The sequence below is a fragment of the Anastrepha obliqua genome, chromosome 4, assembly GCF_027943255.1.
Source record: "Anastrepha obliqua isolate idAnaObli1 chromosome 4, idAnaObli1_1.0, whole genome shotgun sequence".
Classification (NCBI taxonomy): domain Eukaryota; kingdom Metazoa; phylum Arthropoda; class Insecta; order Diptera; family Tephritidae; genus Anastrepha; species Anastrepha obliqua.
The window spans coordinates 29,721,543-29,741,653 of NC_072895.1; the positions used below are offsets into that span (position 1 = coordinate 29,721,543).

Consider the following 20,111-nt stretch of genomic DNA (forward strand, 5'->3'; position numbering starts at 1 on the left):
GTTACATTTTGTATTTCCTCTTTTATTGAAGGGATGTCTAGGGCTCGATGAATTTGGGCGTTTGTCACGTACCACGGAGCGTTGACTAGGGTGCGTAGAGTCTTGGACTGAAAACGCTGCAGGATTTCCAAGTTTGAATTTGACGCAGTTCCCCACAGTTGGATTCCGTAAGTCCAGACTGGTTTTATCACAGATTTGTAGAGGATAAGTTTGTTGTCCATTGAGAGGGTGGATTTGCGGTTTAGCAGCCAGTACATATTAAGAAATATTAAACCTAGAGCTTTCCTTTTTGTAAAGATATGCCAAGAATGGTTAAAGAAACATGTTCCACACTTCATTTCGTCCATACAATGGCTTTCGAATTCGCCAGACGCAAATCCGATGGACTATTCCATGTGGTCCATTTTGGAGAGCAAGGTGAGGACTAAAAAATATCCCAGTACGGATGCGCTGAAAAAAGCGTTTATACAAGAATGGGCCAAAATACCTCAAGATCACATTCGTGCAGCATGCAACTCATTTTTTTACCGTTTGAAGGCTATAGTCCAGGCAAAAGGTGGTCATATCGAGCTAAAGTGAATATCTGTTATAGTTGTAATAATTTTTGGCCAATTTTGTCTTTGCAATCAATAAAAACTAATTTCACACAAAAAAGTTATGGTGTTTTGAATAGGTAACACTTCATATCGTTCACCCTGTATACTTAACCTTTCGCACAACCTCTGCTTCTCCTTTCAAACGCCACCCTTTTCCCTTTGGCAAACAAAATGACACCCATAGTTTCGGTTTATAACTTTGGTTTCTTTATTATGATTCTCCTTAAGTTCGAAATATGCATGTTTTGTTTTTGTAATATTCACATAAATATACTCATGTGCATGTGCACACATACATACCTAGATACAACATATGCATGTACAGTGTTTATTTGTATCTTTAAGAGATAAAAAAAAAACTGAATCTCGTATACGGTTAGCTTATTGTTTTTATTTATTTATGCATTTCGCGCGCACATTTCCGGCTTCATCGCCAAGCCTTTGATTAAATTGGCCTCATATCGTAGCAAGCGAGCCAGGCGAGTGCGAGACAATTGGCAATGCGCGGCGCCGCATACTACGCTTTATCACATAAATATGGAAAAATAGTGTCTTGTTGTTTTTGTACAATATTCACAATTTCTACTTGTCATTTTTGACGCTAAAAGTGCTGATTTTGTGCTTGTTTTTATTTTTTTATTTTTGGCTGCTTTCTGATTCTCATTCGCTTTGCTTTCTCGTTTACTTGCTTTACAAAATCATAGACTGTTTTTCAATTTAGCATAATTGTTGTTGTTATGGCTGCCATAATATCTCTATATATGTAACTGTACATGTGCATGCAACAGTTTTTTGACTTTAATTACAAATTTCCATTTAATTTTCTGCAGTGTTTTTTCGTTTACCTTTCAAATCGTCTCTCTTTTAAACTAAATATTTATAGACTACCTACATTGCTTATACCCTACACACACAAACTGTGAAAATATTTTGCATACAAACAATAGACAGTCAAAAGCCTCACGCATTACGCCCACACACACACACTCGCACCACCATTCGTTTTAGTCATCACATCACAATTGGCTAACAATAAGAATTTTTGATATTGAAATAAATTGGCGCTTGCTGTTTTTAGTATTTTGATTATTTCATTCAACAATCGGCAATCCTATTGCAGTAACCGTTGTTTGTGTGGGCGTCGGCGTAATCACATTACCGTCTTCCCAATGTCCTAACCCTAAAACCGTAAAAAGTTACAGAAAAGTATTAAATTATTACATAAAACCCATTAATGAGACCCCGCCCCCCAAAAGACTGACTACCCCCCTACACGGCACCCCACTCTTTGCACACTCCAAGCGTGCGCGCAGCGCTCACGTTCTACAACCGCACATTTGTTCGTTTGAAGCTGCTTGCTAACACTGCAGTTTGTGCAATCTCTCTTGGTCCTGCGCTACTCGGCAGTTTATCCCTAAACTGGGCCAATATCACTTTGGTATCTGACGGTCAGATAGTGAGCCGCCTCTGTCATTTGTTCTAGGCATTGGTAGAGCCCGTTCAGATGTCGTCGACAGCGTTTCGCCAATTCGGTAGCTTTGTCGGCATTGGCGGTGGAATTGGCGACGGCAGCGGCACGTGAGTCAGTATCGTCACTACCGCTGACAGACGCGGTGCTGCTTGGTCGATTGTCACTCTTATGGCCCTCCGATTCCATGCCCGAATCATTTTCATTGGAAATTTCACTTTCCGAATCGCTCAGATTGCACACCGATGTGGTGGAGACAATCGAGGCCACTGAGGCGGTGGATGGGCAACGATTGTGACCTTTGGCGCTGTTATTGGTAGTAGTGGCGGTGGCGGTGACGGTGGCGGTGGTGGCGATAGTTGATGGTAGTGTGTTGGAATTTGTATTTGCCACACTCTTGGTAGCGGCGGCGACGGCCTCGGCCGATTGACTACTGCTCGCCACGCTTGCCGCATCCGATTTGGTGGAATCGCAGCGCACATATAGGACATTTTCCATTTCAGTATTGCGTAGCTCATCACACACGCCTTCGTGATCATCTTCCGACTCATCCTTGCCCGTCCACAGCAAATCAGTCTTGAGCACCTTCAGCATGTTGTAGATGTTGAAGAGCTCCGATGAACTAAGGAATTCGTGTACGTTCTTGGAGTGTGCAGCGCTACGTTTGCCATGAGAACCAGAATGTTCAAGAGTGTGCTGATTGGATGTGGAATTCTTGCCAGGTGCTGGTATAATGTCTGTGCTATCACCGACCTAAAATGAAAGAGCAGATAAGGGGAAAATAAGTTAAATGTAATTACTTAAGAATGGAATATATTTGAAGGCATAAAATGGATACTTAGAATTAAAGGTTTTTTAAAGGAATGGATTTTGAGTACAACAAAGCGTTACAGAAACTAAAGGGTGATTTTTTAGCTACTATCTTTTAACAGTTGGTTTAAACAGCTGATGCACCTTTTGTGTTTTGTTTCACTGTCAAACATCTTCAGTTTGGTCTATAATTTAACCATGCATCGTCTTACAAACGAACAACGCTTGCAAATCATTGAATTCTATTATAAAAATGCGTGTTCTGTTAATAAAGTTTAAGATCCACTTTTTTACCGAAAAATTGTGTTCAGCGACGAAGCTCATTTTTGGATCAATGGATACGTAAATAAGCAGAATTGTCGATTTTGGAGTGAAGATCAGCCAGAAGAATTCCAAGAGCTTCCAATATATCCAGAAAAGGTTACAGTTTGGTGCGGTTTATGGGCTGGAGGAATCATTGGACCGAACTTCTTCAAAGATGCAGCGAATCGTAATGTAACTGTGAATAGTGAGCACTACCGTGAAATGATATCCAATTTTGTTTTTCCCAAAATGTAACAGCTTAACTTGCATGACATGTGGTTTCAGCAAGACGGTGCCACATGCCACACAGCACGCATAACAATGGACTTGTTGAGAGTCGAGTTCGATGAACATTTTGTTTCACGTTCGGGACCTGTCAATTGGCCACCCAGATCGTGCGATATAACGCCTTAAATTATTTTTTGTGGGGCTATGTTAAAGCTCATGTCTATTCAGACAAGCCTGTTTCAATTAACGCATTGGAAGACAACATTAAAGCATTTATATGTGAGATACCAACCGAAACATTGGAAAGAGTATGCCAAAATTGGACTAAGCAGATGGACTATTTGAAGCGCAGTCGCGGTCAACATTTGCATGAAATAATCTTCAAACATTAAATTATATGGACTTTACTATCGATTTAAATAAAAATTGCATGCATTTTTCTAAATTTTACGTATATTTTTTTGAAAAACTTTCCTAGAGCTCTTAAAAAATCACCCTTTATTTCAAAATCAACTATAAAAATTGGCGTTCCTCTCTACCGCAGGATGAATGAGAATTTTGTTTAAACTGCGGCATGACAAGTCGGATGAATGCCAATTCATATTCGTAGTACACAAGCAGCAGCAGGCAAGAGCTACAATTTGAATATCTTTTGCGACTTTCCATAAGAAAAAGCTTCGAACATGCCTTCTAGGAAATACCCTATATGTGAATACCTAGGAAATCCTCCAGGTGTGAGAAGGCGTGAGATATTTGGGTAAATGTTTAGGGAAAAGTGCTATCGCCAGTCATTACTCTCGGTCAATAAGCTCCCAATGGGTACCCATGGGTTCCTAGTTCAATAGGTTCCCATATTTTAATAACAGATTTGTTCATTGGTACATAAACGTGTGAAACATGGATGAGCGAACAAGGTCAAGTATATATGGACTATACGCGTGACATCATCAGGCGTCCAATCACAATGGACAAATATTCCACCGGCTTGAGGTGTTAGCAATCCAGCAGTTCTTTGTCAGCCAAAAACTAAATTAAAGTTAGAAACGCACATTTATAGTTTAATTTTTTGAAAGTCAAGCAGTCATCAAGGATCCCTCCTGTCGAGCGTTAACTTTAAGAAGCCTGGAAGCGCTGTTACAACCTTTAGTTTCTGGTAGCAAAAATGGTACAGTTATGTTATGTTCTATACCTGGCCCCCGTGGTATCGCAGTCAGTAAGATCGTAGACGAACACGCAAGATCAGTTTCGGCAGTGGGTGTGACACTATTCTCTGGTCCATTTGCCAGTTAACAATTTATCAGTGAGTAAACTCATAGTGGAAGGAGTACTGCGGAAAAGACTAAATGCCTTAAATATTTTAGAAAATACATTTACTCAGTCGGGAGCTGTATATTTCGAACATCTGAAGATCTCTCTCAGTTTTTGTCTCCTCGACTTCTTGATTGGCGCAATAACCGCTTACGCGATTTTGGTCGAGTTTAACAAATTATGCCAGTCGTTTCTTTCTCCTGCTAACCGGCAACAGTTGGACACCCCAAGTGAAGCCAAGTCCTTCTCCACCTGATATTTTCAACGCAAAGGAGGCTTTCCTCTTCCTTTGCTATCACTGGCACGTACCGCATTGAATACTTTCAGAGCTGGAGCGTTTCGATCCATTGGAACGAAATAATCCAGCCAACGACTCGACTACTGAAGTATTTTTCAGGCTGAACTTATGGCAATAATTAAGGCTGTGATACACATACAGTGCGTGCGATACTTGGAGGTGATACCTACTTTTAGATTTTCATTGATAGCCCAGGTGGTAATAAAATCCCTTACGAAACAGTCAACAACCTTTAAAGTAGCCATGAAATGGCACAGATAGATATCTTAACAAAATGCTTAAGTAAATTCGCCCAAATGTGACAGGGGTTAATTGAATTTTGGAACCGTTGAACTAGCGATACTCGGCAGTAAACTTCCTAACGAGTACAAAGACATAAAATAAAAGTATACTTGTACTCCTACAAACATGTTACTTATTTCGGAGAAATTTTGTAAGAAAGGCGAATAAGAGATGACGTGACGAGCCCACCTACAGAATTGCCTTCAGCCAACTCTGAATACTAAACGCACAGAAGCTCTGCTAAGCCGAAGTAAGCATAGTCTTAGAGCACCGATTTTTCGTTACAAAGGGCAAAACACGACCAGAAAATAGATACACGGTCACACGAGTTCTGCTAAAGCTGTCTAAATGGGGATGAGGAAGAGTTGAGTTTGCATCTTCGGAGTCGCCGCTATCCTGCTTTATCCATACGTAGATTCACAAGTTTCGGTTGAAAATTCTCGAATGAGTTGGAAGACCTCAGCATGGTGAAAGTCAGGGGCCTTCAAAAGTTTCTGAATGGTTAATATTGGTTATTTGCACTACTGGCTCCAAGATGATATCGCGAGCCGGGACAGTGGTTTTCTCTAAATCAGCCAATTTAGTTGTCTATTATAAATAAAAATAAATAATTGGCGCGTACACTTCTGTTAGGTGTTTGGCCGAGCTCCTCCTCCTATTTGTGGTGTGCGTCTTGATGTTGTTCCACAAATGGAGGGACCTACAGTTTCAAGCCGACTCCGAACGACAGATATATTTATGAGTCATGGCAGAAATACACTCGGAGGTTTGCCGTTGCCTGCCGAGTGGCGACCGCTATTAGAAAAATGTTTTTATTAATTTTGCTTTCACCGAGATTCGAACCAACGACCTCTCTGTGAATTCCGAATGGTAATCACGCACCAACCCATTCGGCTACGGCGGCCGCCTTAGTTGTCTATTAAACTGCCGAATAATGAAACATTTTTTACTGATAGTCAAACTGCGATCAAGGCTCTGACGACACCATGGGGCAGATCCAAACTAGTCAACTCCTGTAAGAAGGAGATCAAATCTCCTGGGTGTGCAGGTAATATTTCTCTGATTTGAGTTCTAGGACATAGTAACATAGAGGGAAATGAAATTGCTGATGAGCTTGCCCGTTCATCGGCATCCTCCTGACTGTTGTTAAAGGGGAATTGCACAACTTATTTTTCAGGAAAGCACAGAATGCCTGGAGCTCCATTTTTTCTTGTACTATTTCAAAAATACTGTGGCCCCAGTATAATATACGCAGGACTCTGAAAGTTCTGGGGACTCCACGCCATTCAATTCCCAAACTCGTTGTTGTGTTTACTGATCGTTGAACGTTCGACACAACGCGAAAAAGCTGGGTGTACAATTTAACCTCCATTACAGAAGCTCTGGAGACCTTTCAAAAAACGAGGCTCTTGAGCACTTTCTAATCTAAATATCCGGGTTTCTCTTCTTCCTTCTCCGACAACCTGCGTCAGTGCTCTAACCCAAATCTCATATATTTTTGGCTTTACATCAACAGCTCAACCTGGCTGTAGATATCTGCCTGTTGGAGGTCTTATAATGGTATCAAAACGTCGCTTTAGAGCTACTTGGGGAGTGCCAATAATTCAACCATTTCACCTGCCTACCTATCATATATTGGTTATAGGAAAACGTGGGCTGGGCTAAGCAGCCATTGGACTTGTTATGACATCGTCTTTGTTTTCTCATACACCGTTTAGGGCCGCCTATGGAAACAGTTAATTCGAATAATTTACTTGGCTGTTGCTTAGCAGCGATGTGAGCTCATCTCTAAGATTTGCTTTATAGCCCACATGAATGGCATACAACCTTTGCTTAGATAGTAAAAATGCTTTATAAACGCTAACTTCAAACTTCTTTTCACTGTCTGCCTACTCCTGTGAACCATCTGCGAGAGATTCTAACCACCCTCCTTAGACTAAACACCAGAAATTGCTTTATGCGAGTGAACAACTATAGTTTAAAATAATAAATAATATAAGCATTTACACCAACCAACCTGTCGATCCATAAGCAAACATGGCACCAGAATGGTATCATCCATCACTTTAACACTTTTCAGAAATTTCTCCATCACATTAATGATGCTGTCCTTGGAGAATTGTGGTTCATCGTGACGCGCAATGCGACGTAGGCAGTTTCTATAAATAAACGAAGATAAGAAAAAATTAGCAAATCAGCAATATAATATTTGTATAAATATGGCAGTATGTGAAAACAGAATTCTTTATTATTATTACTTCCGGACTATTGCCTGCATTACCTATGGACATTGCTCGAGTCGGGCCGGGCCAGTTGTACGACAATAGAACCGAAACATAATAAAACAATTTGGTTTATCAGCAAAAGGCTAATAGGCTAATTAGTGGGTAATTTTAGGCGATTAGCAGAGCACGAGCGAAATTTCAATATTGCTAATCAGTTAAAAGTAATTTGTGTTTTATGATGCTATATATGGAGGTTGCCGTTTGTGTAGTACTCGACAATGAAGTAAAAGGTCGGCTTAGCGACTAACTGCAAAAGTTGGCTATAAACACGAAAACATTGCACTGCAATGTAATACTGAACTATACCTTTTCAAGTTCATAATGAGAAAATGTAAATTTGTATTGAGAAAGTGTGAATTGAAATTGAGAAATGTAAGTTCAAAGTGAGGAAAATGTAAGATTTATATTGAGAAAGTGGATATTGAAATTGAGAAATCTAAATTCATAATGAGAAAATGTAAGATTATATTGAGAAAATATAAATTGAAGTTAAGAAATGTAAGTTCAAAATGAGAAAATGTAAATTGAATTTAAGAAATGTAAGTTCGAAGTGCGAAAATGTAAGATTATATTGAGAAAGTGTAATTTGAAATTAAGAAATGTAAGTTCAAAATGAGAAAATGTAAATTGAATTTAAGAAATGTAAGTTCGAAGTGCGCAAATGTAAGATTATATTGAGAAAGTGTAATTTGAAATTGAGATATGTAAATTCATAATGGAAAAAAGTAAATTCAAAGTGAGAAAATATAAATGAAAGTGAGGAAGTATATAAGTTAATATTGAGAAATGTAAAATTTTCATTTTTATTGCGAATGCGTAAATTCATGTCTCAATTTCAATTCACACTTTCTCAATACAAACTTATATTTTCTCATTTAGTACTTGAAAAGGTTTAGAATGATATACTACAAAATGGCGTAGATTGAAGTATAACTACGACAGAAAACTAACAAGAAACTGTCGTAATTGTCAACTTTTAAAAAGTTGGGTTATGTCAATGGAACTAAGCAGAGAAGTTTGCAGTTCTAAAAAAGGAACAATGGGTTTAATTTCATGAAAATTTCTAAAGTTTTATTTATTTTTGTATTTTTATTGTGAATTCTATACATTGTCGAATGTGAGTATGAAGAATAACGGCGGAAAAGCTCCATAAACTTCAGCAGCTAATGTGCCCTATTAATTAATGTTATATTTTCTATTGCTCTACTAAAAAATATTAATAACAATAACAGCGAAGACACGCTGTGTGTTGAAAATTCAACTGTGAACAAGTTCTGCTGTTTATATGGATTGAATTATTTAAATATTTGTATTCTCTTATACGCGCATGCTGAGTGTAGGGTGTGCGCTTGTCGTCGGCGCGTCTGGCTGTACGCGCGTGTCTTTTAGCCTAAAGTGAAAAGGTTAAAATCGCATAGCCTTTGAAGTAAAACCTAATGACACAGCAAAATTGAGAATTTTTTTTATGGCCAATTTTGCATAGTTAATTTGTTTTTTTTTTTTTTTGTATTTTGCATATTAATAACCCACCTCTAAAACTATTGCTAACTTCAATCTGTTATTCAATCAAAAATAAGTCGATTGTACGGCGCACGCACTTAAAACCTGAAAGGTGATTTTTATTTAATAATTAGAATACCAAATCCATTGCCCATCACATTCTTCGGAAGGTGCGCGTAGACACACCTCTATGCAAATTTGTCACAAAATTAAAACAACCATGAATCTAAATTCAAAAAGGAAGAAAAATAAAATTCAAAAATAGTCAATAAATTTAAAAGAAGCGGAATGGGTAAAGGGAACTACATAGTTGAAAATGTTTACGGATGTAATTTCTGCTTACACTCGCATAGAAATGTGAGTGTTTGTATTTACTAAGAAACCCAACAAAGAATGAAATAAAATATTGAAGTGATTAATTTTAATTTAATTTATTTATTTTCATTTCAATTAAATTTATTTTAAATTTAATTTAATAAATTTATTTCACATTCAATTTATTTTAAATTAAAATAAATTAAAACAAGAAAATAAAATTTAAAATTAAAATAAATTAAAACAAAATAATAAAAATTAAAATTAAAAAAAACCTAATATAAAATAAAATTTAAATTCATATGCAAAAATTTTTATGTTAATTAAAATTTTTAAATTTATTTTATTTTATTTTTTTATTTTTACTTTTATCTCTGTACTTTTATGTTTAGTTTCTTACTTTTTTAAATTTTAATTTTAATTCATCTTAATTCTTATTTTATTTCATTTCTTATTTTTACTTTTTTTATTTTTAGATTTAAAAACATTTATTTATTTTTACTTTTATCTCTTTATTTTTATTTTTTCATTTTTATTTTTTTACTTTTTTAAATTAAAGGTTCAATTTTGTTTAGTTTTTATTTTATATAATTTTTGTTTTAATACTTTTTTTTAATTTTATTTCCTATTTTACTTTTAACTTAGTTTTCTTTTACATTTTTTTTTCATTCTTATTTTATTTTATCTCGTTTCATTTTATTTTCAATAGAGAACAACCGAACTTCCGGCTTCAATCATATTCAGTTACAAAATTTGAGTTCGGCCATAAAACTTCAATTCGGTTACGGCTTGGCTTCGGCGAAAAAAATGAGCTTTGGCCGCACATTTCCATAATTTTTTGTTCGTATAACTTAATTTAATTTTAATTTATTTTATTTAATTTTAATTTCAATTTCAACTTCAATTTTATTTTATTTTGTTTTATTTTATATTTTTTTATTTTATTTTACTTTGTCCTATTTTATCAAAACGGGGCTTTAGTGCCATTTGAGGAGTGCCAGACTGGCACTTCAACCATTTCACCTATTTTTTGTCCTATTTTATTTAAAATTTTTTTTTTATTAAATTTTATCTTTAAATTTATTTTATGTTACCATTTTACTTTACACAATTTCGTTTTAGTTTTCAAATTATTTTATTCCATTTAATTTCAATCAATTTTAGTTCATTTTTTTTATTTATTCCATTTATTTAATTTTTTTTTTTTTTTTTTGCTTTATTTTATTTCATTTTGTTTTATTTTATTTTGCTTTTTTGGTATTTATATATAATTATTTTATTTTCAGTTTTAATTTATTCCACTCTGTTTTGCCCTGCTTTACTTTGTTACTCTTTATTTTATTTTGTGTCATTTATTTTACTTTGTTTTACTTTTTATTTTATTTCATTTATTTTACTTTGCTTTGCTCAACTTTTCTATTTTCGCTTTTAAATAATCTTGAATTTATATCTTTTACCTGTCAGCTTGGCAATCATCGAGCAATTTTTAATTGTCAACCTGGCTGCTTTTGCATATACAAAAACAACTACACACCAATGGCCAAGGCGTTACAAACAAATTAGCGCATAGCATTCGAAAATTGTTGCTTTTGTTTTAACCAGTCAGCTGTCATCAACAACAAATACGACTGCACGCGATAGCCCTGAGGTCTCGTCAGCCAGTGTAGCACTACAACAACAACGGCAACTGCTAAGCAGCCACCAGTTGCTGTTCTGCAAATCAAAATCATTTTGTATACAAATTGAAATGTAAATTTTTGTGTGTGCGCTTCGTTTTATAGTTTTAAAGCAGCATTTCTAATTTTGGCTAACAGCTTCAAATGGCTCGAAGACTGCGTGTACGTCGGCAGGTAGACACAGAGCGCGTGTCGCTTTATTTGAAATCTCTTTCACTCAACTGTTCTGAATAAACAATTTTTTTATTTCATATTTAATTCATATTTCCAATTTAACTGCTTCCTTTCATATTCAATTAGGTGTGCGAGTGTATATGCAGAAATGTGATGCGATAGTTACACGTGCCAAAAATATATTCAAGCCATTTAGAAGTGCTTAGTAAGCCACCCGATGATAAAGCTTTCAAAAAAATTCCCCACTCGTGACAGGGCGTCTGGTACACCTGTGGTCAAAATAATAGAAACCTAGCCAATTATGAGGTTTTGACGATTTTGTTTTGTGGTATTTAACTTTTATTTTTTATGTACATTTTTTTAAATATATTTTATACTACATTGTACAATAAAAGTCATGTAACTCAAAGCTCCAAACTGTTTTATGTCAAACATTTAACAAACAAAAAAAAAATTGTCATCAAATTGAAAAATTTTTATCAGAATGTTTAGAAAATTTCTAAGTATTTTTTTTTAATAAATTTAATATTAATAAAAATAATAATAAAGTGTGATTTTGTTTTGTATGCGATGTTGCCAATTTTCTTCCACATAAAACACATATTTCGAAATTTTTTATGGGGAAGAAAATGGGCAACACTTCCGCGAAGAAAAATTGTCAAAAATCAAGGAGAATTTTGAACCACTTTAAATTTGCGTCTACATTCTGCGATTATTGAATGGGTTATAAAGCTACATAGCCAGAATTTTTCCCTAATTCCGAATAAAAAGATAGAAATATTGATGCATTTTATTCTATTTGATAAATTTATTCGAATTCCATACAAACTTGTCGCTTTAAGTTACATGATTTTTGTTGTACAGCGCACTATACTTAAAACAAAATACAAAAAAAAAATAATTACAACAAAAAACAGAATACTTAAAACTTGGTAATCCGTCCGCTTCCTTTATTTTGCACACAAGTGTGCATACATAAAAGCGTTAGAGTATTAGTGTATAGCCATGTATGTAGGTGGCGATTTGGACGTGCCCCTTTACATCTGCAGGGAGCTATAAGTGCTAACTACTAATTTATTGCGAAATTGAAAACCCTACACAGACACACACTAAAGCAAGTGGTGCATGCATACAGGTACATATAATACATACATGCAAACATAAAAAGACACGAAGTCGGGCCAACTACTCATCCCGCATATTGATTAACCTGTCCAACTTTTAAAAAAAATTTTGCTGCGGTCAAGTTGACCGATTCACCTGAACACATTTGCTATTCACCTAAGCATTTGTCATTCAACAAATGTGCCACGCTGCAGCGCCGACAAACAATATTGAGTGTCTAACTGAGGGCCGAACCCTGCACTAGAAGCCAAATTCATATTGAGGAAGGCAATTTGTAAAAAAAAATTTAGTGATTTTAGTGACGACTTAGACCAAACGCAAGCACCGGTTGTTTCAAATTTTATTATATTGTATATAGATTAGGGCGGGTCAATTTGTGTGGAACTTTTTTTTTTACTTTGTTTTTTTTTAATTTTTTTATGTTTTTCTCCTATTTAACTATATTTAAGTTTCAATATATTTAGATTAGGGCGTGTCAATTTGTGTGGAACTTTTTTTTTACTTTGTTTTTTCTTTTAATTTTTTTTCTATTTAAGTATATTTAAGTTTCAATACATTTAGATTAGGGCGGGTCAATTTGTGTGGAACTATTTTTTTTAATTCGTTTTTTTATGTTTTTTTCCTATTTAAATATATTTAAGTTTCAATATATTTGGATTAGGGCGTGTCAATTTGTGTGGAACTTTTTTACTTTGTTTTTTTTTCAAGTTTCGACATATTTAAATTATGGCGTGTCAATTTGTATCGAACTATTTTTTTTTTAATTTGTTTTCATTTTTTATTTTTGTTTTTAATTTTTACTTATTTTTTTTATATTGTTTTTTTAAATCATTTTTTTATTTTTTTTATTTAATAATTTTTTTCTATTTATTTATTTTTCTTTTTTCATAATTGTTTTTCCGTTTTTTATTATTATTTTTTTTATTCTTTTAGTTTTTTTATTTTGTTTGTTTTTTAATTTTTTTATATTGTTTTTAATGTATTGTTTGTATTTAATCTTTTTTTTCTATTTAAAAGAATTTTTTAGTGTGAAATGTCACCTTGATTACGAGCATAAACTTTAAGTTGTCTGATCGATACATTATCGATCACTACAACCATCTAGCGAAAAAATATTTCGCAAAATTAATACTTAAGCAAATTTTTATCTTTACATTAACTTCATATTAATTAAAGGCAGCTTCTTTTAAAATTTGAGTGGCTCGAAATTGACTTTAGAGCTACGCTGTAGGGGACTTTATTTCTTGGAATGTTATGTTCAAATTATGTACATTAAAATCGACTAGCAACGATGGCGAAAGATAAATTGATCAACCCTAATATATATACATATACATATACAGTGCACTCACTTCTCCTAACGGACACCTTTCTTAAACGGACACCTCCCACAAGCGGATATTTGTTTCAGTTCGTATCCCAAATTGTTAAGATTGTTTTTTAATTTTTTTCTCTTGAGCGAACAACCCCTCCTATAAAACCTTGACCCTCCCATAACACCTGAACATATTATCAACTTTTTTTACCCTTTTCTCAGAAGCAGACAAATTTTTCAGTCCTTTAGGTATCCGGTGAGAGAGAGAGAGGACACTGTACATATTTTATTTCGTAAATTGAAAATTGTCTACTAAACTACTGTAGAAACGTCATGGAACTGTAATAGCTGTCAAAACAACAAAAACAAAAACAGTAGTAAACAGAAAACTCCAACATGAACGACCCGACCCGTTTGCAGAGATTTTGTTTTCCGAAGCAGCAGTAATACTAATAAGCCCTTGCATGCGCTGATGGATTAACACAAAAAATATGATTGTCTGCATTGCAATTGGACTAATTTACAATATTAATTATAATATATATGAAAGTTTATATGCACTTATGTATGTGTTAGTGCCGTTTGACGTTTTCAATATGAATAAATTCTTATCACGACCAATAAATGGATAATCGGCAAGTATTCAATATATTTTCCATGGCATGCAATCTGCGTATACCTGTTCGTATGTATGTATATATATTTGCATACTTGTATCAGAACGATTGACAGCTATTCAAGTGCAATAATTTCGATTTATTATTTTATATTGAACTATTAGTTAGACTGTATTAGTAGCAACAGAGTTCGCCTTGGCTAATGGTTAATTTGGTGGTGAGTTGACTGCGTGATTTTTATGGTTTCCTTGTGCTCAATTCATTTGCAAATTAAAAAAAAATGGAAATACGTTGTTTATATAAATAAATGTACATATGTATGTATATAAACTTTAACAGGTTGTGCTTTGCGGTTGAACGCAAAAGGGTTGAACTTGATTAAAATGCAATAAATTTGAATATTGAAATAATTTTTCAACCAACGTTTTTTATTGCGCTTTAGTTGTTAATAAATGATAAAAATTATAAATAATGAAAAAATCGAATTTTCGGTGTGGTATTTGATAAAATAATAAAAATCAAAACTATTTGGAATTTTTTTTACAATATTAAAAAAAAAATTGAAATTTTTGGTGTGGTATTTAATAAAATAATAAAAATCAAAACTATTAAGAATTTTTTTTTTCACAATATTTTACAAAAAAAAAACATTTGAATTTTTGGTGTGGTTTTTAATAAAATAATAAAAATCAAAACTATTCAGAATTTTTTTTTTTTTTTTTTTTCAAAACTAAAAATATTAATTTAGGTCAAAGAGTAAAATTGCTATAATATTACTTATTCAGTCCAAAAAATTACCCTTTATTTTAGCTGCATGAGAACTATCGATATCCAAAACTATGGTTTGGCAGCTGCGAATGACAAACTCTGTTGACAAGCTTGTGAATTGTGGAAATTTACTTTGAAAACAAAAAAAAATCTGTTCGTCCATGAGCGAAGTATTGAAAATGAAGTCGAAATCTCGATTCGTCGTCGTTCTCAAATTATTGGCCTTTTTCCTTCAACTATATCGAAATTTTACGTAAGGATCTTCTCTTAGATAAGGTTACGTTATGGTGGTAATCGGCCAACTCTCCAGACCTTACAACAGGTCCTTTGTGATACCACTGCGCGACACGGGAACCTCATTTACTATTCTTCGTGGAACCATTTTGTGACTCTTATGAAGAATCTTGGCATGCCTGCCTATAAAATACAGCTCATGCAAGCTTTGAAGCCAAATGACCATCGGGGGCGTCGCATTTTTGCAAATTGAGCGCATTTAGATTTGCTATTCAGACTTATTGGAAAAAGTAGTCAAATATTATACGAATCAAATAGACAATGTAACTCCTAGTCGCGGCGAACATATGGCGGATATTATATTTTTTTTTAAATTACACAAAATAACTTAAGTAAAAATAAAATAAATAAATATAATATGTAATTGACGCGTACACTCCTGTTAGGTGTTTAGCCGAGCGCACCTTCTCCTATTTGTGGCGTGCGTCTTGTTGTTGTTTCACAAGTGGAGAGACTTACAATTTTAAGCCGACTACGAATGACGAACGGTTGTGTTTTATAAGGAGATTTTTCATGGCAGAAATGCACTCGGAGGTATTTGAGTAGGCTGCAGGCGCTTCAAAACGTTATTCCAAGCAGGTAATGTTTTGTGATTTTTATTCACTCTTATAAAGGCAACTTTTAATTGCTATGCCATTACAAAAAAAAAAAAAAGAAATCGATTACTCTCGCACAACTTCAATATGCATGTAAGAGTTAAAATCTAACAACAATCAAATGTAGATGGTAAATTAAGTGAGCGCCTTCTGTCTCTCAGGTTGAACATTTTATTTATTTTTGATCTGTTATTTATCATTTGAGTTTAATATAAATACAGACCAGTGCATAATAGAGAGTACTCAAACTGGCGCTGTAATTTGTATGGAAAATTTTAAATTTTTTTATTTCTATTTTTTTATTTTATTAAATGCCTACTTCATTTCTTAATAGCACAACTTGGAAAGTGAACTTCTAATTTTTCAATATGTATTCATAAGTAAATATTTTTCCATACAATATTTGACCACTTAATGTTTAACCAATTGCACTGAAGCAAAGTCCAACACAAAATAACAATTTAAAGTGTGACTGATAATGAAATACAACAAATACCAGAATTTATCCTGAGTTGATTGTAATTTCAACAGCGTCATATAATTTTTTTCTTTTGTTTTTTGCAAACAATAACACGAGCGAGAAGAAAATAATGAATAGCGCAAAAAACACAGCAAAAACGCCGGTGGCGCCAGCCGGTCTGTTACTTGATTTTATCGCAGAATTAGACGCCCTCAAGTGGGACGCCGTCTGAGAAGCGGTACCAGCCGCTTTGCATGCTTTTTTACAATTTGGTGAAGTTTTTTACGTAGTTGGTGAATTTTCTGTACCGCAATCGAGCAAGAAATGCGTGAGTATCACCACGCTACATATGTACATGCGTCACCATGCAAAGGGCTAAAGAAATCAATAAAACAACCAACCGCAAAGCCAAAAGTTTTTCGAAAATAGAGTTAACGCGTCGATAGCCAGTGAGCAACGCAATCAGTTGGTCGATCAGCTGTTTAAGCGTCTGCTGGTAACGCTGATTGTACGCGCACGCCATGATCACGCAACAACGGCGTGAGACGCACGAACAGCATACGGCTTGCATATATGTAAAGTATATATACATACACGTGTACATACATACATGTCTACATACTTAACATACTCCCACTCACTTTCTACTGTGAGAATCATGGAATTTTTCATTACCGCTTGCAGGAGAAGAAATTAAGGGGAAATGTTTCTCGTTAAGAGCGCAGAAATAAAAAAAATCGACAGAGACGCTATCATGGAACGCTAGACGATACCACGCGACGCTAGTCCATGTGCGTACATTCGTACCTACATAATATAAGCATAAGTATGTATATGTATGTATGTAAGTTCTTGAAAGTGTATAAATTTACAATATTGTTTATTTTTGTTGTTGCAATAGAGAGTCAAAAGAAGTGTAGAAACAATGCGTGCTCATAAAACGTATCTAGCTCTTCACGGCTTTGTTGTTGTTGTTGAACATGCGGACAGCGCGTGTAACTCCAGACATCAGGCAGCCAGTCAAAGAAATAAACCATCCACCGCTTTAGAAATACGGCTCTTTCTACATATGTATATACACATGTATGTAAGTATGTACGAGCGCCGAAATTGTGTGAGTGTCAAGGTACACCAGCAAACACTAGGCCTCAATCATTTCTACACGCATTCTAACATTTGCACACATACACACACATATATATAATATATATATACGTATACATTGTTTATGCGGATAAGCGTGTGCGACATTTACACAATTAATGGAATTTGAACGTCGGGAGACCGGCAAGCCTGGTGATCTTTGAAACAGAGATACAGTTATACTTCAACTATTATGTTCTTACACTCAAGTTAGCACACATACGCCCGTATGTATGTATGTATGTACGATTATTAAAGCTAGTTAAGCATTCCGTCAGATATGATAAATATTTTTTATTTTAGTTGGGTTTGAGGTCCTCTGCAAAGTAGCTCAGTAGTATGAAATAGTTCAGTTACTCATTTGCTAAGCCATTTATGAGTGCTACACATTTCTTATCTAATCAAAAGATAGCGCCTCGAAGGAGGAAGCGCTTGTCTGGCGGCGATATGCGTAAAACACTTGCAATTTAGATTAAATAACTAAAGTAATTAAATTAATATACATAACTGCTCTTTCGAATGGCAACCCTAGGCGAGAATGTGAAATACTTAAAACTTCTCTGAATTTATGAAATTTTTTTACTTCAATTGACCTACATACACATTTAGCGTGCAGATTTGTTAAAATTTGAAAAGTTTTATTGACCTTTTAATTTTTCATTCGATTTACAACAATTCATACCAGTTAATATGGAAATGGGATGGCGTTGAGTGTAATGAACCCTCTGCATGATTTATTTAAACTTTTGTAATAAAAAAAAGTTGAAAGGGCAGTGAATATCTCGCATGACGTCATATAAACAAGATATGTACATATGTATGTATGTATGTGCCTGCACCTCTGTGCACAATCATAGCATTGCGACGTATTGCAAAGTTTTCACTATTCATTTAATTTTCTTTTATAAAAACATAGTTTATGCAACAACAAAAGCCACATGACTTAAAGTTTCAATCTTTGTACAAAATTTTGCATATTCAACAATTTTTCATTAAAATTTCAAATAATTTAAAAATTTGAATCAGAATTTATAATCTACAGTTTTGTAGCCCACTGAATTTTGGTAGAAAAAGTGTGAGTTTGAAATGTTTAAAGAATTGCACTGATTTTCTCCGTATACGAAAACTCGAACGCTCGTTGTATAGAAGCAAACCTTCTTCAACAAAAGAAGTGTGAAAAATCAACGCAACACTTTGAGCCACCGTTTTTTTGGAAACTTATAACCAAAACATTTTTATTTTGATGAAAATTACGGTAACGGTAAAGATAAAAATAGAGACGGAGACAGGGATAGAGATAAAGATAGATATACGGGATAGAGACAGAGACAGGGAAAGAGATAGAGATAGAAAAAGAGATAGAGGTAAAGATAAAGAAAGAGACAGGGATAGAGATAGAGACAGAGATAGAGACAGAGATAGAGGTAGAGGTAGAGACATAGATTGAGATAGAGATAGAGATACGGATAGAGATAGAGATAGAGACAGGGATAGAGATATATAGATAGAGATAGAGATAAAGATAGAGATACAGATACAGATAGAGATAGAGATAGAGATAGAGATAGAGATAGAGATAAGGATTTGACTCCAACGTGCGGGGGGTTAGAATTTGCCCAAGGTAAGGTATGCCTGTCGTAAAAGGCGACTAAAATCTAGGGTGACCAGTCCCTGAGTAGGGGAGCTCAACTGGTAGTGTCTTCAGGTGCAAGATCTGACCGAAGACTTAATCTCAGTACCACGAGGAACAGAACCCCTCAGAGTTCGCTATTACCTTAAGCGTCAAAAACGGAGAGCGCGGCATAAGAGAACGCTCGTATATAAGCTATATCGATGAGGTTTCTGTGTTAAAGGCGATTCAACGCCGCCTTCAATAAAAAGAAAAAAATGTGTCCCCGCCACCGTGCACGAGCATGGTGAACAATAGAAGAGTCCATAAGCGACTGACTCATAGTGGGTGGCTACCTGGTCAGCGTCTGTTCTCCATGTTAGGAGCGGCTGTCTTTTTAATGAAGTGGAGTGGCTTGCGAGCCATCAGGATTGATTCCAGTAAGATCCTGATTGTAAGGAAAAATAGTTTAAGAAAATTAAATAAAATTATAGGAATGTTAAATGGAACTAAAAATTATAAAAATTATTTCAAGAGGTTGAATTTCGTTAAAACTTCACACAAAACTATTGTTGTTATTCAAAAAACGTTCTGCCACCAATTTGTCGCAAATAAGGTGATGTGCAATTAGTGCAGAAATAGAATACCAAGAATTGTTTTTCTACTAAAATGTTTATGTCTTTTGCTGACTATTTATTTATTTCGAAGAATTCAAAATAACGTACAAAATTGCTTTAAGAAAGTCATACGACGTGTACATGTTTTTTATTTTTGCAACTCAACTGTCCGCATTTAAAAATTTAGACAGATCTTATCTTCACGGAATGCGGCACTAATAGATCAAGATGACATGTGTACATACTTATGTATATATAATATAAAAAAAACAATGTTTCATATTTATAAGTGCAAATACTCATCGTCATTGTCTGATGCCACTT

At 34.5% G+C, this 20,111-nt stretch overlaps 1 protein-coding gene across 1 annotated transcript in view; it reads right to left on the bottom strand.

The window, feature by feature from the left end:
* Positions 1-780: 780 nt before the first annotated feature.
* Positions 781-20,111, bottom strand: part of LOC129243968 (uncharacterized) — a 44,820-nt gene continuing 25,489 nt past the window's right edge. Inside the window, exons 2-3 of the mRNA XM_054881479.1 lie at positions 7,311-7,452; positions 781-2,817 (exon numbers count right to left, since the gene is read on the bottom strand). Coding sequence (XP_054737454.1) covers positions 2,011-2,817; positions 7,311-7,452 — 949 coding nt within the window. The 3' untranslated portion in view covers positions 781-2,010. The remainder of the gene's footprint in view (positions 2,818-7,310; positions 7,453-20,111) is intronic.